This window comes from Lactuca virosa, chromosome 5 (assembly GCF_052849685.1).
Source record: "Lactuca virosa cultivar CGN04683 chromosome 5, Lactuca_virosa_CGN04683_v6, whole genome shotgun sequence".
In the NCBI taxonomy this organism is placed as follows: Eukaryota; Viridiplantae; Streptophyta; class Magnoliopsida; order Asterales; family Asteraceae; genus Lactuca; species Lactuca virosa.
In genome coordinates this window covers 352425192-352442032 of record NC_136430.1, presented here as the reverse complement: position 1 = coordinate 352442032, position 16841 = coordinate 352425192, and the positions used below count along the sequence as shown (strand labels likewise).

Below are 16841 nucleotides of genomic sequence, written 5' to 3'. Positions count from 1 at the left end.
GATATGATTTGCTTTCATTGCAATCAGAGGGCCACAAGAAGGCCCATTATCAGAGTTTAACTGCAGCAGGACCGGTGTCAGCACCCGCTCCCGCAACTCTATGGAACACTGACAGCCACCAAGGCAAAGCGGATGCACATGTGGTGAAGAGCATGGCTTTTCAGCTGACAGCCGAGGTGGCACGTGCAGCTCCTTACATGGTGATGGGTATGTATCTTCTCCTTATCACTTTATTTATATTGAATTTCTTGATTATATTTATGTGTTTTATTTTAGGATCGTTCCTCGTGAACGGTATTTATGCATTAGCATCGTTTGATTCAGAGGCTACCCGATCCTTTGTGTCGCTTGCTGTAATACCCCGACTCTCAGGTATAAACTTTTCAGTCTTATTTTTCCATTTGAAAGGTCGAATCGACGAGTTGAATGCCCTGACTCGTCGAGTAGGCACGGTTTTGGTCGCGTGTTTTAAGTGACCAACGCGGCGAGTTGGAGGACCGACTCTACGAGTTGGAGCTGGAGGATGAAACCCTAATTTACGGGGTTTTGCACCCTATTTAAAGGGTCATTAGCCTCCCGTTACAGCCCCCTTTGAGCCCAGAAACCCTAAATCGCATTTTCTCTCCACATTTGTGTGTTTTAAGCATGGAAGGTGGATCTTGGTCAAAGGAACTTGAAGACAAGAAGCTTTGAGCAAGGAACAGTTGAGGATCTGAACTCTACTCCATTTTAGTATCACTTGAAGGTAACAAGTCGTTACCTTGAACTTCCTTCTATCTAGATCTCTTCGTGCTTGAGATTAGGGCTATTCTAGCATGATTGGTGATTCATTTCGGGTATTGGGCAAGATCTGAAGTTACAACTTCAGATCTAGGCTCATCTTGGTTCTCATGGTCATAAAGTTCCAGTCTTTAGCAAGATAATGCCTTTTCCTCACTTAGAACCTCTTCTTTAGCTTGATTTTGGCCCTTAGCACCTTGCATGTACGTAAAGTTTGAAACTTTACGTAGAAAGTATGCCCTAGGAACTTATATCTACAGTTTGGAGCTTTAGGGTAATGGACTGAAGGGACTCGACGAGTTGCATGGTCAACTCGACGAGTCGGATGAAGATTGCATGGGGATGGTTTCTGCTTGGACTCGGCGAGTCAGTGAGACGAATCGACGAGTCAGATGGGGTTTTCCCGACTTTTGGACACGCTTGAACTCGACGAGTTGCCTGGAAACTCGGCGAGTCGACTAGGGTTTCATGACTCCTCGAGTTCTGGAAGGACTCGACGAGTCGATTAGCTGCACTCGACGAGTTGGGTCAACCTGGACTGTTGACCTTGACCGTTGACCTTGACTTTGACCAAGGATTGACTAGTTTGACTTCTGGGGGTATTTTGATAAATTGGAAATTTATGGAAATGGTTTTATGGCAATTATAGGCGGTGGAGTCCGTAGCGGTGATTCGAGAGAGTTATCACACTAGCATAAAGGCGGTTGAGTCTTTACAAAACTCTTTGGAAACTAGGTTGGACATGAGTACAGCCTACCATCCACAAACCGACGGACAAAGTGAGAGAACGATTCAAACACTAGAAGACATGTTGCGAGCTTGCGTGATAGACTTTGGAAAGGCATGGGATATTCATTTACCCCTTGTTGAATTCTCTTATAATAATAATTATCACACTAGCATAAAGGCTGCTCCATTCGAAGCCCTCTATGGCCGCAAGTGCAGATCCCCTCTGTGTTGGGCTGAAGTGGGTGAGACGCAGTTAGCTAGAGGTCAAACTCCAGACAGTGCTCTCACTGGTCTAGAAATCATTCGAGAAACCACCGAAAAAATCGTACAAATTCGGGAGCGACTTAAAGCTTCCAGAGATAGACAGAAAAGCTATGCTGACAAACGGAGAAAACCCTTGGAATTCCAGGTTGGTGACCGCGTGTTGTTAAAGGTCTCACCCTGGAAGGGCATGATACGCTTTGGAAAGCGTGACAAATTGAGTCCAAGGTACATAGGACCCTTCGAAATTCTTGCTAGAATTGGTCATGTAGCTTACAAACTTCGACTACCCCAAGAACTAAATAACATTCATCCTACCTTCCACGTTTCGAACTTGAAAAAGTGTCTATCTGACGAGACTCTTGTGATCCCACTCGATGAAATCGAGTTAAACGAGAGTCTCAACTTTGTGGAAGAACCCGTAGAGATTCTAGACAGGGAAGTTAAGAAAACCAAACAAAGTCGTATCCCGATAGTGAAGGTTCGCTGGAATGCAAAACGGGGACCTGAATTCACTTGGGAACGGGAGGATCAAATGAAACAAAAATATCCACATCTTTTTCCCTAGTCTATCTGAAATACTAATTTCGGGACGAAATTCTCTCTAACGGGGGGATAATGTAACAAATCGTTATTTCAAACCTATGTAATAGTATAAGTCAATGTGTATTTCTTTTTATAATAATAAAAGAAATTTTACATAATGTGCATATTTACATAATTGACCCTCAAAAATAAATTATTTAACAATCTCGAATGGGATGAACCAAGTGATAGAGATTGTAACAAGGTTTCCAAAAACATAAAGAAAACTAAAATCCGAGTTATAACAAAGAAGTTATGACCAATCTAAAATCCGCGACAAAACCGGCAAAACACTATTCAGTGTAAAAATTGAATTTTCAATAAAAGGCTTTTTGGCCTTAACAATCTAAATGAAAGTTGTAGTTTATGTAAACCGAGAACTTTCATAAAAAGAACGGAAAAATCTGACTTCGTATAAGGAAGTTATGATTTTTCTAAGTTTCAGTATAGCAGTGTACATCTAAAAACTCGAAATAAAGATCGAGCGATTTTTAGCCGACACAACCTAAACGAGAATTGAAGGTCTCGTCGGTAGTAGTACAACGGTAAAAAGACAGACAAAAACGGAAGTCGGTTGAAGAAGTTATGAACTTTTAACGGATTCCAGTCCCGGTCTGTTTAAAATAATAATATTAAAAATAAAGTCAAATTTAGCCGACGAAGTTTAAACAAAAGTCGTAGAGTATGATTTTACCTACGCGTGCATATAAAGAACGCCAAAAACGGAGCTCGTATGCGAAAGTTGTGATTTTCGCAAGTTTTGGCACAAAAATAAAGAAAAATAGGAAAAACCGGGCAATTTCGCATGACACGTCACCCTCGCACGTGTCGGCTGCTGATTGGACCGAAGCCTTGCGTGGCACCTTCTGATTCGACCAACACCGCGGTCCAGTCATCCTCGGACAGCCTCGCATGAGACACCCCGGAGACACCCCGGAGATGCCCCTCGGATGCCCCCTTCGCACGTGTCTTCTTCCCATTGGACCGAGGTCTGGTCCAATCCAAGCCTCCCACCTTGCGAGCCTGCGGTCCGAAGTAAGCCAATCCTTCGCCACCTATCCGACGCGTGTCAGCCTCGCATAGCCTCGGATCCGAGGCTTCGGCCTATATAAGGCATGCGAGGGTTCCAGATTATTTTACACTTTTCACCCCAAATTTCATTCTCTTTCATATTTCCACTTCCACAAACTCATATACAACCCCTAAAGCCCCGGTATCAAGTCTCGAACCCTAAGCAAGCCTCGAAGCCCCGAGATTCCCGAGAAGTAACCTCTCTCCTGTCGAAACTCTGCCCGATTTGAGCCAGTTTCTCGACAAATAAACTCCTTTTCGTGAAACGAAACTCTGTCCGATTCACCACCTATCAAGTGAGTATATACCCCCGTATTTTCATAATTTCTACTGCTTTAAGGGGGGAATACAAGCATAACACAAGAACTTTGTGTTATAAAATCATGATAAAACAACATTAAATCATTAAAAATACTCAAAACATTAAACTCTTTTATCATCTTATATTTTTCCCCAAAATTCATGTGGGCTTATAGTACCGGTTATTTGTCCGAGTGTCGTTTAAATTTTACTTATATATAAAATTGTATATCTATATAAATATAATAGTTTTTCATCAGTTTAACTACCTTTGTAACATGCTGAGCAAAGGATTACATGCAAACATGGTTAAATACACATTCAGAAAGTACATATAAATTATAATAGGTATAATTTATACATAGAACAATAATTCATGATTCAAGTATACTAGAATACACAGTCTTACAAGAAACAAGGGTTTTGATACAAAACAAATCAAGGGTTTACACTTATCAAATACATGTTAGAAATTCTAATTCAAGAACATACTGTCAATCATTTATTTCAGAATGATTGGGTTTTGATTCAAGAACATACTGTCAATCATTTATTTCAGAATGATTGGGTTTTCATAACTAATATACATGTAACGTTTATATGCTTTTTATGAGACATTCAATTCAGGTTGTTTAATTCATTTTAGACAACAAGTGTGTGTAGATCTATATCGGGATTGACAACCCCGCACTCAGGCTGCTAGCTACAGTCATGCTTACAAGCCGATAAGTGGCAATTGTTATCACCAGTTTAAACGCCCACAAAGCGTTTGTTTCAGGCCATCCGTCATAGTATGGTTATAATAACTCATTAAAAAGATATTAACAATACGTTAGTGTATAAATAACTAAACGAAAGTACACCTTCAAAGTACCAGTTTACAGAATACAAAATACAAAGGTTCAATACAGTTTTCAATAACAGCTGGTGGAGCCAGGCACACTCTCAGTTACAAGTTTTCATAAAGGAATACAAATACAAAACATTGATACAAAGAGAACGGTTTTATGGGAATAAAACTACTTTTCATATACAACAGAAAATATAGGATTTTCTGGAACAAATTACATATACAAGATACAGAGACATCCTTTAAACATAAATACTTATGCACTCACTCAACTTTATGTTGATACTCTCTTTTCAAATTACTTGTATTCTCAGGGAAATAATACACAGGTACTCCCCGAACTTTTGAGAAGATGGAGCTATGTTGAGTCATATCTTCTTTTGTATAAATATATTTTGGTTCAATATACAATGATTGAACACATGTAAATACTTATACCTTTTAAATACAATGGTTGTTTGTACTTTGATTACTATGATGCATGTGTTGTGATACTACAATTGAAGTCCTCCACCCCCGGACGTTTCCGCCGTCTGGTTTGGGGGTGTGACAGGCAGGGCATGCCAGACTCATACTGAGGACTTAGGAGCATTCCATATATGAGCTGAGGGCCGGGCAGGGCATGCCAGACTTGTACTGTGGGCTCGGGAGCATTCCAAATGCGTGCTGAGGGTCGGGCAGGGCATGCCAGACTCGTACTGTGGGCTCAGTGGCAAGCCAGATGTGAGCTGTTGGCCCGAAAGGCAAGCCAGACTCACACTGTGGGTCCAGGGGTAATTCAGTCTGTAAAGTTGTGGACCCATTACATGCTGTTATTTGTATATGTGATATTTGTTGTGTATCGGTATTTTGGGGGAACTCACTAAGCTTCGGGCTTACAGTTTTAGTTTTGGTTTCAGGTACCTCAGATGATCGCGGGAAGGCAAAGGCGTGATCGTACAACTCCTCACTTTTTATGATTTTGTTTCTGGGAGACTCTAATATAGAACTATTTTGAAAACAAATTTGTAACAACTGTTGGTTTCTAAATGTTTTAAAAATTTTAAATTTGGCATGATTTTTATGAGTGTTACAAGTTGGTATCAGAGCCATGATTTGAGTGAATTGGAGGAACAATCGTGTGAATCCAATCTCAAATCAAGGAAAAGATTTTCAAAATGATTTTAAAAGGTTTTCAAAATACAAAAGGAGAATGCAGAGGGTACGATCAGCCGGAGCCAGTAAGTAGACCCCAAAATACCATACGGTTATGTGATATTGTGATATGTTAGAACAACATGATAGTACTAGGCTAGGGATCTTTAGGAATTGCATGATAGAATTTTCTGATTGTATGATGCCTGATAGCCTAGGGTTTTCCTTATATGAGATTGACATCATTACTGTAGTTTCTTAGTGTGTGCATCACGGTTGTACATAATTAAGATATTATAGCCTGAGAATGTTTGGTTTGACCTTATTTCCTGTTCTTGTTTGATGAAGGGCTTAGGGTAAGATCAGGTATTCGAAAGTCTATAGGGTCCAACGTTGTGTGCTGCAGGCTTGGTGGAAGTTTCATGGGTGGGTTGTGCGAGGCCGGTAGGGCAGTTATGAGATATTTAGCATTCCTCTAGGAGTGAGGATTGAGCGCTCGCCATGTTATGTGTACAGTCATGGCGTTGTGATGATACTTGAGACAAATATGGGTAGGTGTGGAAGGTAGTATGGTCTCGTACTACTGAAAGCACATGACAGTTGCTTCCATCACTTCCTCTTTCAAGCTTGATCTTTTTTGGATTACAATCCTCCAGTTTCTTATGCATCTTGATCATATGAATTTCATAACACCTAAGGTAATATAAGTTCAACCGAATCAAACAAAGAAATCACAATAACCAATTTTCTTCTACAAATACAAACTAGAACAACAAACACTTAACACAAAATCATATTATACACGAACTTACTTACCAGTTACCATGGAGTTAGGACAAGTCATAAACCTCTCGTGATGATTTAAACCACTTCATTAACATTTACCTTAAACTAGGGTTGTAAACGAATCAAACGAAGACAAACAAGACTTGTTCATGTTTGTTTATTTAAGTTTAACTGAACTAACAAATAAACACGAACAATAAACAAACATATTTTCTTATTTGTGTTTTTTTATTTAAAAATTTCTTTATTTGTTTTTGTTTATTAAGATGACAAACAAATATAAATAAACAAACATAAATAACATAAGTATTCAAACAAATGTAACCATACATAATTAAAAAAATTATTAGTAAACCATAGAATACAAAACATCCAAAATCTACAAGACCTAAAATATAAAGATGAGATATGATCTTAATCCAAATATATTCCCGAACAAAATTATATGAACATTTAAAAAGAAATATAAACGAATATTCATGAATGTAATTGAACGAACGAGAACATTGTTCATGTTTGTTTGTTTAACTAAACATACAAAAAAACATGTTCATTTTTGTTTGTTTATTTAACAAACGAATATTAACGAACATTTTGTCAAACGATTTACGAATGGTTCATTAAACGTTTGGTTCATTTACAACTCTACTTTAAACTCATAACCACATCGGATACTTCTATCCCATAAATGATTGTTAATGCTCCCATTAGAAGAGGATGACATCTTTAAAAGTCGCGATCTTCATTTTGGTATGAGAGAAAATACTCCGATAGTGATTTTGAACTCAAAAGATAAAAGGATTAACGAGCTTTTGATGTTTTATTGTACTTGAGGCAAAACGTCAACGTGTTGTTTAAATTTGACTAAGTGACTTTGTTGCCACATCAGATCCACACAACATGTGGCAACAAGGAAAACGGTAATGGTCAATTCAAATGACAAAATCGTGACGAATTCAAGAGTGTAAGGTTTTAGTTTAACACTTTTGATGTTTAGGTACTTAATGATGATATTGAAAAAACTCGTGACAAATATGATTTAATCCTTATCCATAATATCCATAAATCGTTAAATTCCTAACTAAAGAAATTAGTCTTGGAAGTTATTTTCAAGATTTTTGCTAGTTAGTATTTAAATTTTTTAATATTAAAAAAAAATGGTTAGATATATCATTTGTTTTAAAAACATATGCATTTGATAATTTAACGAAGAGTTAGAACGAAGCGGAGTCTTAATTGACAATGAATTAAACTGACAGTTGGTCTTCAATAGACATGTAGTTCAATGATCTTTAAAAAGGAAAAATAAATTTTATTAACTTTAAAATAAACATTTTACTGAACTTCTATATATGTATTCTAGAAATAAATGTTTGATTTTGTATAAATTGTAATGTATTATTGACAAAATGTGAAGGTACATTTTTTAAAAGTGTTTGTGTTATGGTTACTTATACTATATAAACTTTATCGACATAAGTTTTATCTTATAGCTGTTTCTTAGTTATATAAGAACTTAAGTAATGTGATATTTTCATTAAATAAAGCACGAAAAAGGACCGAGAATGACAAGTCTTAAATCCCATACAACGTACAACAAATACTTAATACCGTACAAGAAATATAGTTAAAATACATAAAATCCATGCTACCACGAGAACTGAGATTTCCGACGAGATGATGCATGGCACTTCGAGTTACCGCCGGTCGCCATTATTACCGATCAGAAGCTCCATATGCAGTCCAGTTCTGTAGGACCAGGCTTCTGAATCTCTGCCGCCGAAGAAACCGCAGGCAACCAACTTCCACCGGACGAATTTGGATAGCTGCACATTGTTCCGTCGCCATGAACTGGTGGCTGTGGTGGAGCTACAGACGAGTAGAAGAAAGGGAGCTGGAGATTCTCTTGAAGTGCCCTCAAACTTGGAAAAGAGGAGACGCCGACGTTTTTCTGGTAGTCCATGGCGGGGCCGGTGAAGGTAGAGGCGGATAGAGGAGGCGGAGGAAGGTCAAAAACATACTGAGAGTCATAATTGCTGGCTGAAGCAGTGGAGAAACAGGGTACGTGCTCTTTTGAGGCAGCGTTGCTATCGTACGAGTAGCTGTCGTGGTCGGCGGTGTACGCTGATGTGGCGGAAGCGTAGGGTGACGAGTCTAGAAGCGGCGGAAGAGACACCGACGTCGAAGAGTTCAATTCTTGGTAGCAATTCATTCCGCCAGCTACAGGCTTCATCCCACCGGGGGTGCATGAACCACCAACATTGGCGGGGGTGCCACTCTTCTGAAACACCCGGGAGATTACCCATTCATCCTGATTACCACAAAAACAAAAAAGTTAGAGCTTTTACTTGGATCACCGATCAAGTCCATCAACATCGATGACAGTAAACTGCATGCAAAGCTCAAAACTTTACATCAATGTCGTTTTCATTAAGTAATATATATGTCATACCTTGGAGCTTTTCGAGAGGAAATGGTACGCAAATTTGCCTTCAAGACGATATTCATGCATCACCCAGTTGCTCTTTTCACCTTTCGGAGCCCTACCTCTATAAAACACTAGGGTTTTCTTCATGCCCACTAAAGACGAAGTTTTCGAACTGAAGATCTCCCTATCTTTCCCGGTGGCTTTCCAGTAACCGGCTTCCGTTGCTCTGTTCGTTCTCAGCCCAGTTGGGTACTTCCGATCACGAAGACTGAAAAAGTACCATTCTTTTTCTCCCATTTTCGCTCTTTCTGTTTGATTGAAACCCACAAAACTAAAATCAGCCATTTGTAAAGAAACCAGACGATTAATTGCTAATCACAAAACAAACTTACGAGGAAGCTCCCATGGTTCGCATTTGTTGAGATCAACTTCGGCGATGGCACGACAGGTGAAGCTTCCGTCAAGAACTTTCCGGAGAAGGTAACAGGTGATGAGTTCTTCATCTGTAGGATGGAATCTGAACCCCGGTGGTAACTGTGAGTCGGCATTTTTATCAAACTGGTTGGTGAAAAACTCCATGATCGAGGACAGAAGAACCCAAATGATATTAGAAGAGAAAGAGAAGAGGGGCTGGATTATAAAGGAGTGAGGTTGTGCTTTTATGGTGGATTTGGATCAATAAATGCAAATATTAAATAGGAGGTGTCTTGTTGTGGTTGTCTTGTCTGTAAGTCTACTGATATATATATATATATATATATATATATATATATATATATATATATATATATATATATATATATATATATATATATATATATATATATAGAGAGAGAGAGAGAGAGAGAGAGAGAGAGAGAGAGAGAGAGAGAGAGAGAGAGAGAGAGAGAGAGAGAGAGAGAGAGAGATGCATGGATTTGTTAGGTGGGGTTATGCGTGCGTGCGTGAAGAAGTGTGCAGGGTATTCCCATGTCAGTGAAGAAAATGAGAGAGGGTAGGAACCAGAGAGTAGTTTTTATTTGCATGTGTATGTGACCTAAAGTTTAGGGGCCTTTCTTGTTCCTTTTCGAAATTTCTCTTTTGGATCATGTATTATACATTTATGGTATATCAGATAATATTAGAACCGACAATATATTTATGTGTTGTTAATTTCTAAGGGATTTTTTAATATGTAAAATTAATTATAACAAATATTATTATAATCAAATATAAAATATATTTATTATGGAGAATATTAATGCATTTCATATTTATATACGGTAAGAATTCTTATAATTAATTCATTTTATTTTTAATTATAGTAATATTTGTTATAGTAAATATTTTTTATGTGTTATGAGGACACATATTAAGAAATCTATATTTCTAATGGGTTTAATTAGATAGGCTAATTTAATATGTATATATGTATGTATGGATTGTCACTGGCGGAGCTTATAGCCCCCTTTTATTTTATTTTTATAATTAGTTCATAACTATTAAAAAAGTTACATTTTATGCTTAAAACTATAAAATTTGACTTCGGTCCCGTTCTTCAATTTTTATACATATTCTATTTTCGGCCCCCCAAATCAAAACTTCAAGCTCCGCCATTGTGGATTGCTATATGGTCTTTTGGTATGTTTGTGCATTGCATGAGAATGAATATTGAAAATGATTTTTTGATAAAAAGGTACTTGTTATTTGTTTCCGAATAAACTTTTATAGTATTCTACTTGTGCATAACATTCTAGGATAAGTTGGCTTGAGAGTGTTCGCGCACATGAAGGGATCAACTCCCTTATTTGACCGTAGTGGTCGTGGGGATAGACTTTGCAAACTCATTCCTTGGTCATTCTAGTGATGGTCATGAATTTTCATAAAGTTGACCTTAATGGTCGGTAACGTGTTTTGTATTATGTTATTACCCGGTCTAGGCCGAGGAGACCATTGAGACCCTAGTTGAAAGAGACTTACTTGAGAGTAGATGATTGTGTTGGGATTAAATGCATGTGTGTTGCATCATTTATGTAAATTTCATCTACTCTTAAACTTATATATTGTTGAAAATTGTTTTGGAAATGGTTTGATATTTACGAAAATTGTTCTGAAATTTAGTAAATGTTTATAAAAGCTTTTACAAATATTTTTAGGAATCATGACTTACAGATTGGGTATTTTCATTCCCAATTCCATTCGATAGTCGGATTCCGGTGTTACTCATTAGACTCTCCAAACCTAACATATTAATTTGACATGTATTCACAGATGATGTTGAAGACATTATTTAGCAATTATGACCTTTATAAGGTCATAATATGTATGGTTCATCTTAACATTTGTAATGATATTGAATGGAATACTATCGTACACGATTAAACTAAATTTTACGATTTAAATGTTTTGGGACCAAATTCTGTATTAAGATTTTCAAATGATTAAGTAATTTTTTTAAAGAGAAAAACTATTTTCTACTAGCTTGTACGAGGGGTGTTTCATATATATATATATATATATATATATATATATATATATATATATATATATATATTTAAATGTCATGTATCTCGGGCATTCATAAGCAAGGGATTAGAAAGTCGTATAAGGGTGTTTCATATGCATTATTTGTTTTAAATTCCATATATCTCAATTATTCACAAGCAATGGATTAGAAGTGACAAATTTCTAGAATAGGACTTTTCGAAGTCATAGAAATGTGACATAGCATTTGGTACTTATACTGTGTTTTTTTATATATATTGATTGTCACCCTAAAGTTTTGTTATTATTTCAAATAAGGGTTTTTGTTAAATCGCATTCTTGTAAACCCATGACTATATGTCATGAACTTTTAACAACCATAGATTTTAAACCTTTAAAGTATGGGGTGTCATGTGTATAATCCTGCAGACCAACAAAATACATGTTTATTTTTTTCAAATGAAGGTCTTATACCTTTGTGCTTTTGACCCCAACACCCCATTAAACATATCCAATAATATCTAAAGGATATACTAAAGTTTGATGCCTTATTTAACTACTTCATAACACTCTACTCATCCTCCTAAGATCTAGAATGTCGATTCTATTGGATTCATAGATTGCAACTAATGATTCTAGGGTTAATGCAACTCAAAGCTTGTTTTATAACATTTGTTTTCAACTGACTTTCAAAACCATTTCCATCAACCCATACCTCGCCTAAACCAAGTATCCGTACGATCTAGTTCTCAAATGTATAGTTTAAACTAACTTTGAATCAAAATACTGGAATCATCTTTAAAATCTCATAAATTACCAGTGGAGCCCCAAATTAAGCTTATACTCAATTTGTTAGTCCAAATAATGAATCTCATGGTAATTTATGAATATATAGCTTGATATTTGCTTTTAAATCATTGAAACAAGGTTAATTCAGTCATCAAAATTATTCAAACTAAATTACCCATGATTCCAACATGAATAGAGCTTCCAAACCCCCAAATTCTCACCAAACTCCATAACTATCAATTATGGTTGGATTCTATGAAGTTTAGGGCTCATATTATGGAAATAAAACTAGATTTAACTATTGACAACATATAAGGATCTAGTTTTAGGATTTATGTAACGTCCCAAAAATAAGACCCGAAAATCTTTTATTTTAAATTAATAAAATAGTAACCATATCGTTGTCATAAAACCAAGGTAATCAAATTTTATCAATACATCATAAATAATTAGATTGAATCATAAAATGCGGAACCGAGTGGTGTGTGCTCTACAATCATCCCGAGTTCTTCCCTTTGAAAACAGAAGTACCTGAAACATAAACTGAAAACCGTAAGCACAAAGCTTAGTGAGTTCTCCAAAATACCACATACCATACATATATAAATAAACATACAGTGAGTCCCGCCTTTCATCGGGCCCTGCCCGCCATCGAGCCCCGTTCAGTATACAGATCTGTAAGTCATCGGGCCCCACCCAACAACATATAAACATATAAACATATAAACATGTAAACACATAACACATGCAATAATCACGAAGATATATAGCATACAAAATAGTCATCGAGCCTTGCCCAGTAAGCATACAAGTACATAACACATACAAGAGTCACACATACATCTAGTATCCTAACATAACAAAATCATAGGCCAACATTGGTGCCTTCGACCCGCTAAACATGGTGAGGAAACTCACCTCGCACTACTGAATCCCACAGATAAATCTATGGCTACTGGCCCGCTAGAAACCCACGCGCTACCAATCACAAAATAATCATCCACTCAATAATTGGATCCCAACTCACACAAAGAGTCTAATCTAGGGTAAAAGACATTTTTACCCTTGGCCCAAGGCCTAGGCTCAATCCAATTGTCCAAAAGCCCAAAATCCAAAATAATCACCTCAAGCCCAATTATTGCCTAATTTTCCAAATTGGGCCCAAATCTGTAACAGCCCGAAAATTCAGATAAAAATTTTCATTTAATACATAGAAATTACAATCATGTTTTGTCTTCCAAAATTCCATTTAATCAAATCATATCCAAAAGATCAGAGTATCCAAAACAATAAATGTGGGAATACTAGAGAGTGAGTGTTGCGACATCAAGCCGGGCCCTTCCCCTTAGAACCAGAAGTGCCTGAAACACCCAACAAACTGTAAGCAAACGCTTAGTGAGTTCCCAGAATACACAAAACATACAGCCTCATAATACCATGGAACATATATACATATAGGATTGCTATGGACTCCGTCCATGGTCTTCACCTGGAATGTCATGGGCTACCCCCATGATCTAACATCTAAGGCCCATGGGCTCCCCCATGGTCTTTACTAGGTGTCATGGGCTCCCCCATGGTCTTCACACAAGTCATTACATGTCAACTAACAAAACCATTGCATATCAACTATTAAGTCCACATATCAAGTAATGGGCCAGCATTGGTGTCTTCGACCCATTGGTATAATCAGAAGACTCACCTTAGTCTGCTGAAAACAATAGTTGCTCGACTATCAGCCTAAAATCTCACATTGAATAAATATACAAATAACCCTAATTAGGATTATAACACAACCTAGTCAAAGGGCCCAAAATCCTAAGTCTAAGTCCCTCCATTATGGCCCAAAAGTCTTTTCTTCATTAATGGGCCTAGCATCAAAGTCCAAAACTATAATGGGCCACAAGGCCCAAATTCCAAGAAGAAGATTCCTCATAATGGGTCCAACCAAGCTTATCCTATTTACACTATTGGGTATAAGGCCCAAAAGGCCCAACTCATGACCCTAAAGGCCCACAATAGAAATTGACCCACCTACCTTCACCAGGCCACAACCCACGAGGCAGCCCTAAGCTCCTAAGTCCACATGCGAATCCAATACCGAAGGCCCAAAATACCGAAACCCTCTGCTGAGTACGCGGGGCGTACTCAGCTTGTACGTTAACCGTACACGCTTAAGGGCTTGTACGTTGCGCGTACGAGCTTGTACGCCCAACGTACTCCTCTGATTTGCCAACTATGCCATTAAGCTCTTATTTGGTTCAGACACTTGCTCCAATACTCAGATCTAACCTCTTTGAGGTGGGTAATCACGTAAAGTTGCCAACTTTACGTGCATGCATGGCTTAATGAAGCCCAAAAGCCCAAAAGAACTTAATAAATGTCTTAATGCTTGCATGGAGGTCACAAATGGTTTTGACACATCAAGACCTTCAAAAAGGGACCAAAGAGACCAAAACAAGTCCAAAAAGGAGATCTAAACAATATATGAGAAAGGTATGGGATTTATAACTCCAGAAGCTCCTTAAGATGAAGGAAATGTTGGATCTAGAAGTTTCACCACGATCAAGAATTGCACCACAAGCTCTTCTCCTTGCAAACACACCCAAAAATGGCTTCCTTATGACACTCCAAGCTCAAAGTCACTTCCAATGGATATTAGGGTTTCTAGGGACGACGATAGGAAAAGGAGGCTGATAGAAATGAGGTAAAAAGGTTATAATATGGTTTAAATAGGGAACATGTTCGAATATTAGGGTTTTAGACCTCGACCTCATACGCCCCATGTCACAGCTTGTACGCCCCGCGTACGAGCCTAGGTCACCCGATGCATCTGCTGGTGTACGCTAAGTGTACACAAATGTACGCCCAACATACGGAGGGTCCTCAAATGTCATAAATTAATACTTCAAGTGGTTAAATGAAATACCTGCATTTGAATGTTACAAGGTCTCTTTCATGGGCCTTTTCCAAGCCAACCCAAAACAAGCATCAACCCAAAAACTTAATGGCCCAACAAGGCCCTAAGCATATAATTCCAAACATGGTTCAAACCGAAAGGCAAGCGTCCGAAGCCCAACATGCTGAGTACGCGGGGCGTACTCAACACAAACGTACAGCGTACTCGCTTTGGGGCTTGTACGTTAAGCATACCTGCTTGTACACCCAACGTACTCCCCCATTTGTCCAACTTCCATTTTTAAAACTCTTAATCGATTAAGGCCCCAACCAAACTCAGATCTGACTTCCTTAAGATGGTTTATCACGTTAGGCGAAGGCGTGACCGTACACATCCTGATTTTACGATTGTTGATCTTGGAAGACTCTGATTCTAAATCATGTTTTGGAAACAATGGTTTTGTAAACACTTTCATTAGTAAATGTGTAACACCCAAATTTTCAAATAATTATTCACAATTTAAAAACACACTTTCATTCACAAATATTATAAAAATGTCATTGTATCACATCTCAATCCATAAAAACACAACCCAAGATCATAATGTGTGAAAACTCCTCATGTGTGTACTGATCATGTCGGCGCCTTCCCGCAATCCTCACTGGTACCTGAAACACATAACACAACACTGTAAGCATAAATGCTTAGTGAGTTCCCCAAAATACCACACACAACACATATTAGCCACTCAAGGCTATAACTCTGTTTGACCCTCTGGTCAATGTGTATCAGTGGGACCCTCCAGACCCATAACTCTATGGGCCCTCTGGCCCTAACTCTGTGGACCTTCCGGTCCTACTCTGTAAACTCTATAACATACATAACATAAATCACATAGAAATCACATCATGCAAAAGCATACAAAATACTCTGTCACATAACTCTAATTACCACTCTAGGTAAAGTATAGTGAGAAGACTCACCTCGGGTAACTCGGTAATCTCGAACTCGATAAAATCTGATCTAGCCTCCGCCTAATCATGTGAAATAAACACTCTAAATCAATACATCTCTCAAGGCTAGACTATCCCCTATATTAGTACTCTCAGAAGGGTAAAAGACCATTTTACCCCTCTCATGGCTCAAAGACCCTAAAGTTGACCAAACCCTAAAAGTCAACAAAAGTCAACTCTCCGGGTTACGCTGTGCGTACCAAATATGTACGCTGGGCGTACCCGGCGTCTTCACAGAAACGGGGTGCGCGACCCCTTACGCCGCGCATACTGGGATTACGCCCTGCGTAAACCCCAGTTTCAGACTCTAAGCTCTTGAGGTCTTAAACAATTAAGACTCACGTCCAACTTCTAGATCTGACCATTTCTAAGCCTCTTAATCCATAAAGTTGGTGACTTTAAGCCTTTGCATGGCTGGACAAGTCACTAACTCTCATAACATTTCATTTCCCAACTCTAAAAAGCTCATAGCTCAAGCATGACCTCATAACAACGACCAAGATGGAAACTTTATGGATCTATAACACAAATATCACTGAAATGGGACAGATCTAGGTCCATGGAGTACATTACACTCATAAACACCTTTGGGACTTTTAACCCTAGAATGGTCCATGAAATCATTTAACCAAATAAAGAGGAAAGTTTTGAGCTTTATACCTCTAGATGAAGCTCCTTTTTCTGTAGATCTCAGATCCAAACTTGCACTTCAAGCCCTAGCCTCCACAAGCTATTCTCCTTCTTCTTCACTAA

At 38.0% G+C, this 16841-nt stretch overlaps 1 protein-coding gene across 1 annotated transcript; it reads right to left on the bottom strand.

Annotated features, from left to right (window-relative positions):
• Nucleotides 1–8061: 8061 nt before the first annotated feature.
• Nucleotides 8062–9523, bottom strand: CUC1 (NAC (No Apical Meristem) domain transcriptional regulator superfamily protein). The gene is made up of 3 exons (XM_079052033.1): nt 9317–9523; nt 8949–9232; nt 8062–8807 (listed from the first exon to the last, which is right to left on the bottom strand). Exons 1-3 carry the CDS (start codon nt 9501–9503, stop codon nt 8220–8222), a joined length of 1059 nt encoding a protein of 352 aa, XP_078908159.1. The 5' UTR covers nt 9504–9523; the 3' UTR covers nt 8062–8219.
• Between the last annotated feature and the right edge of the window lie 7318 nt (nt 9524–16841).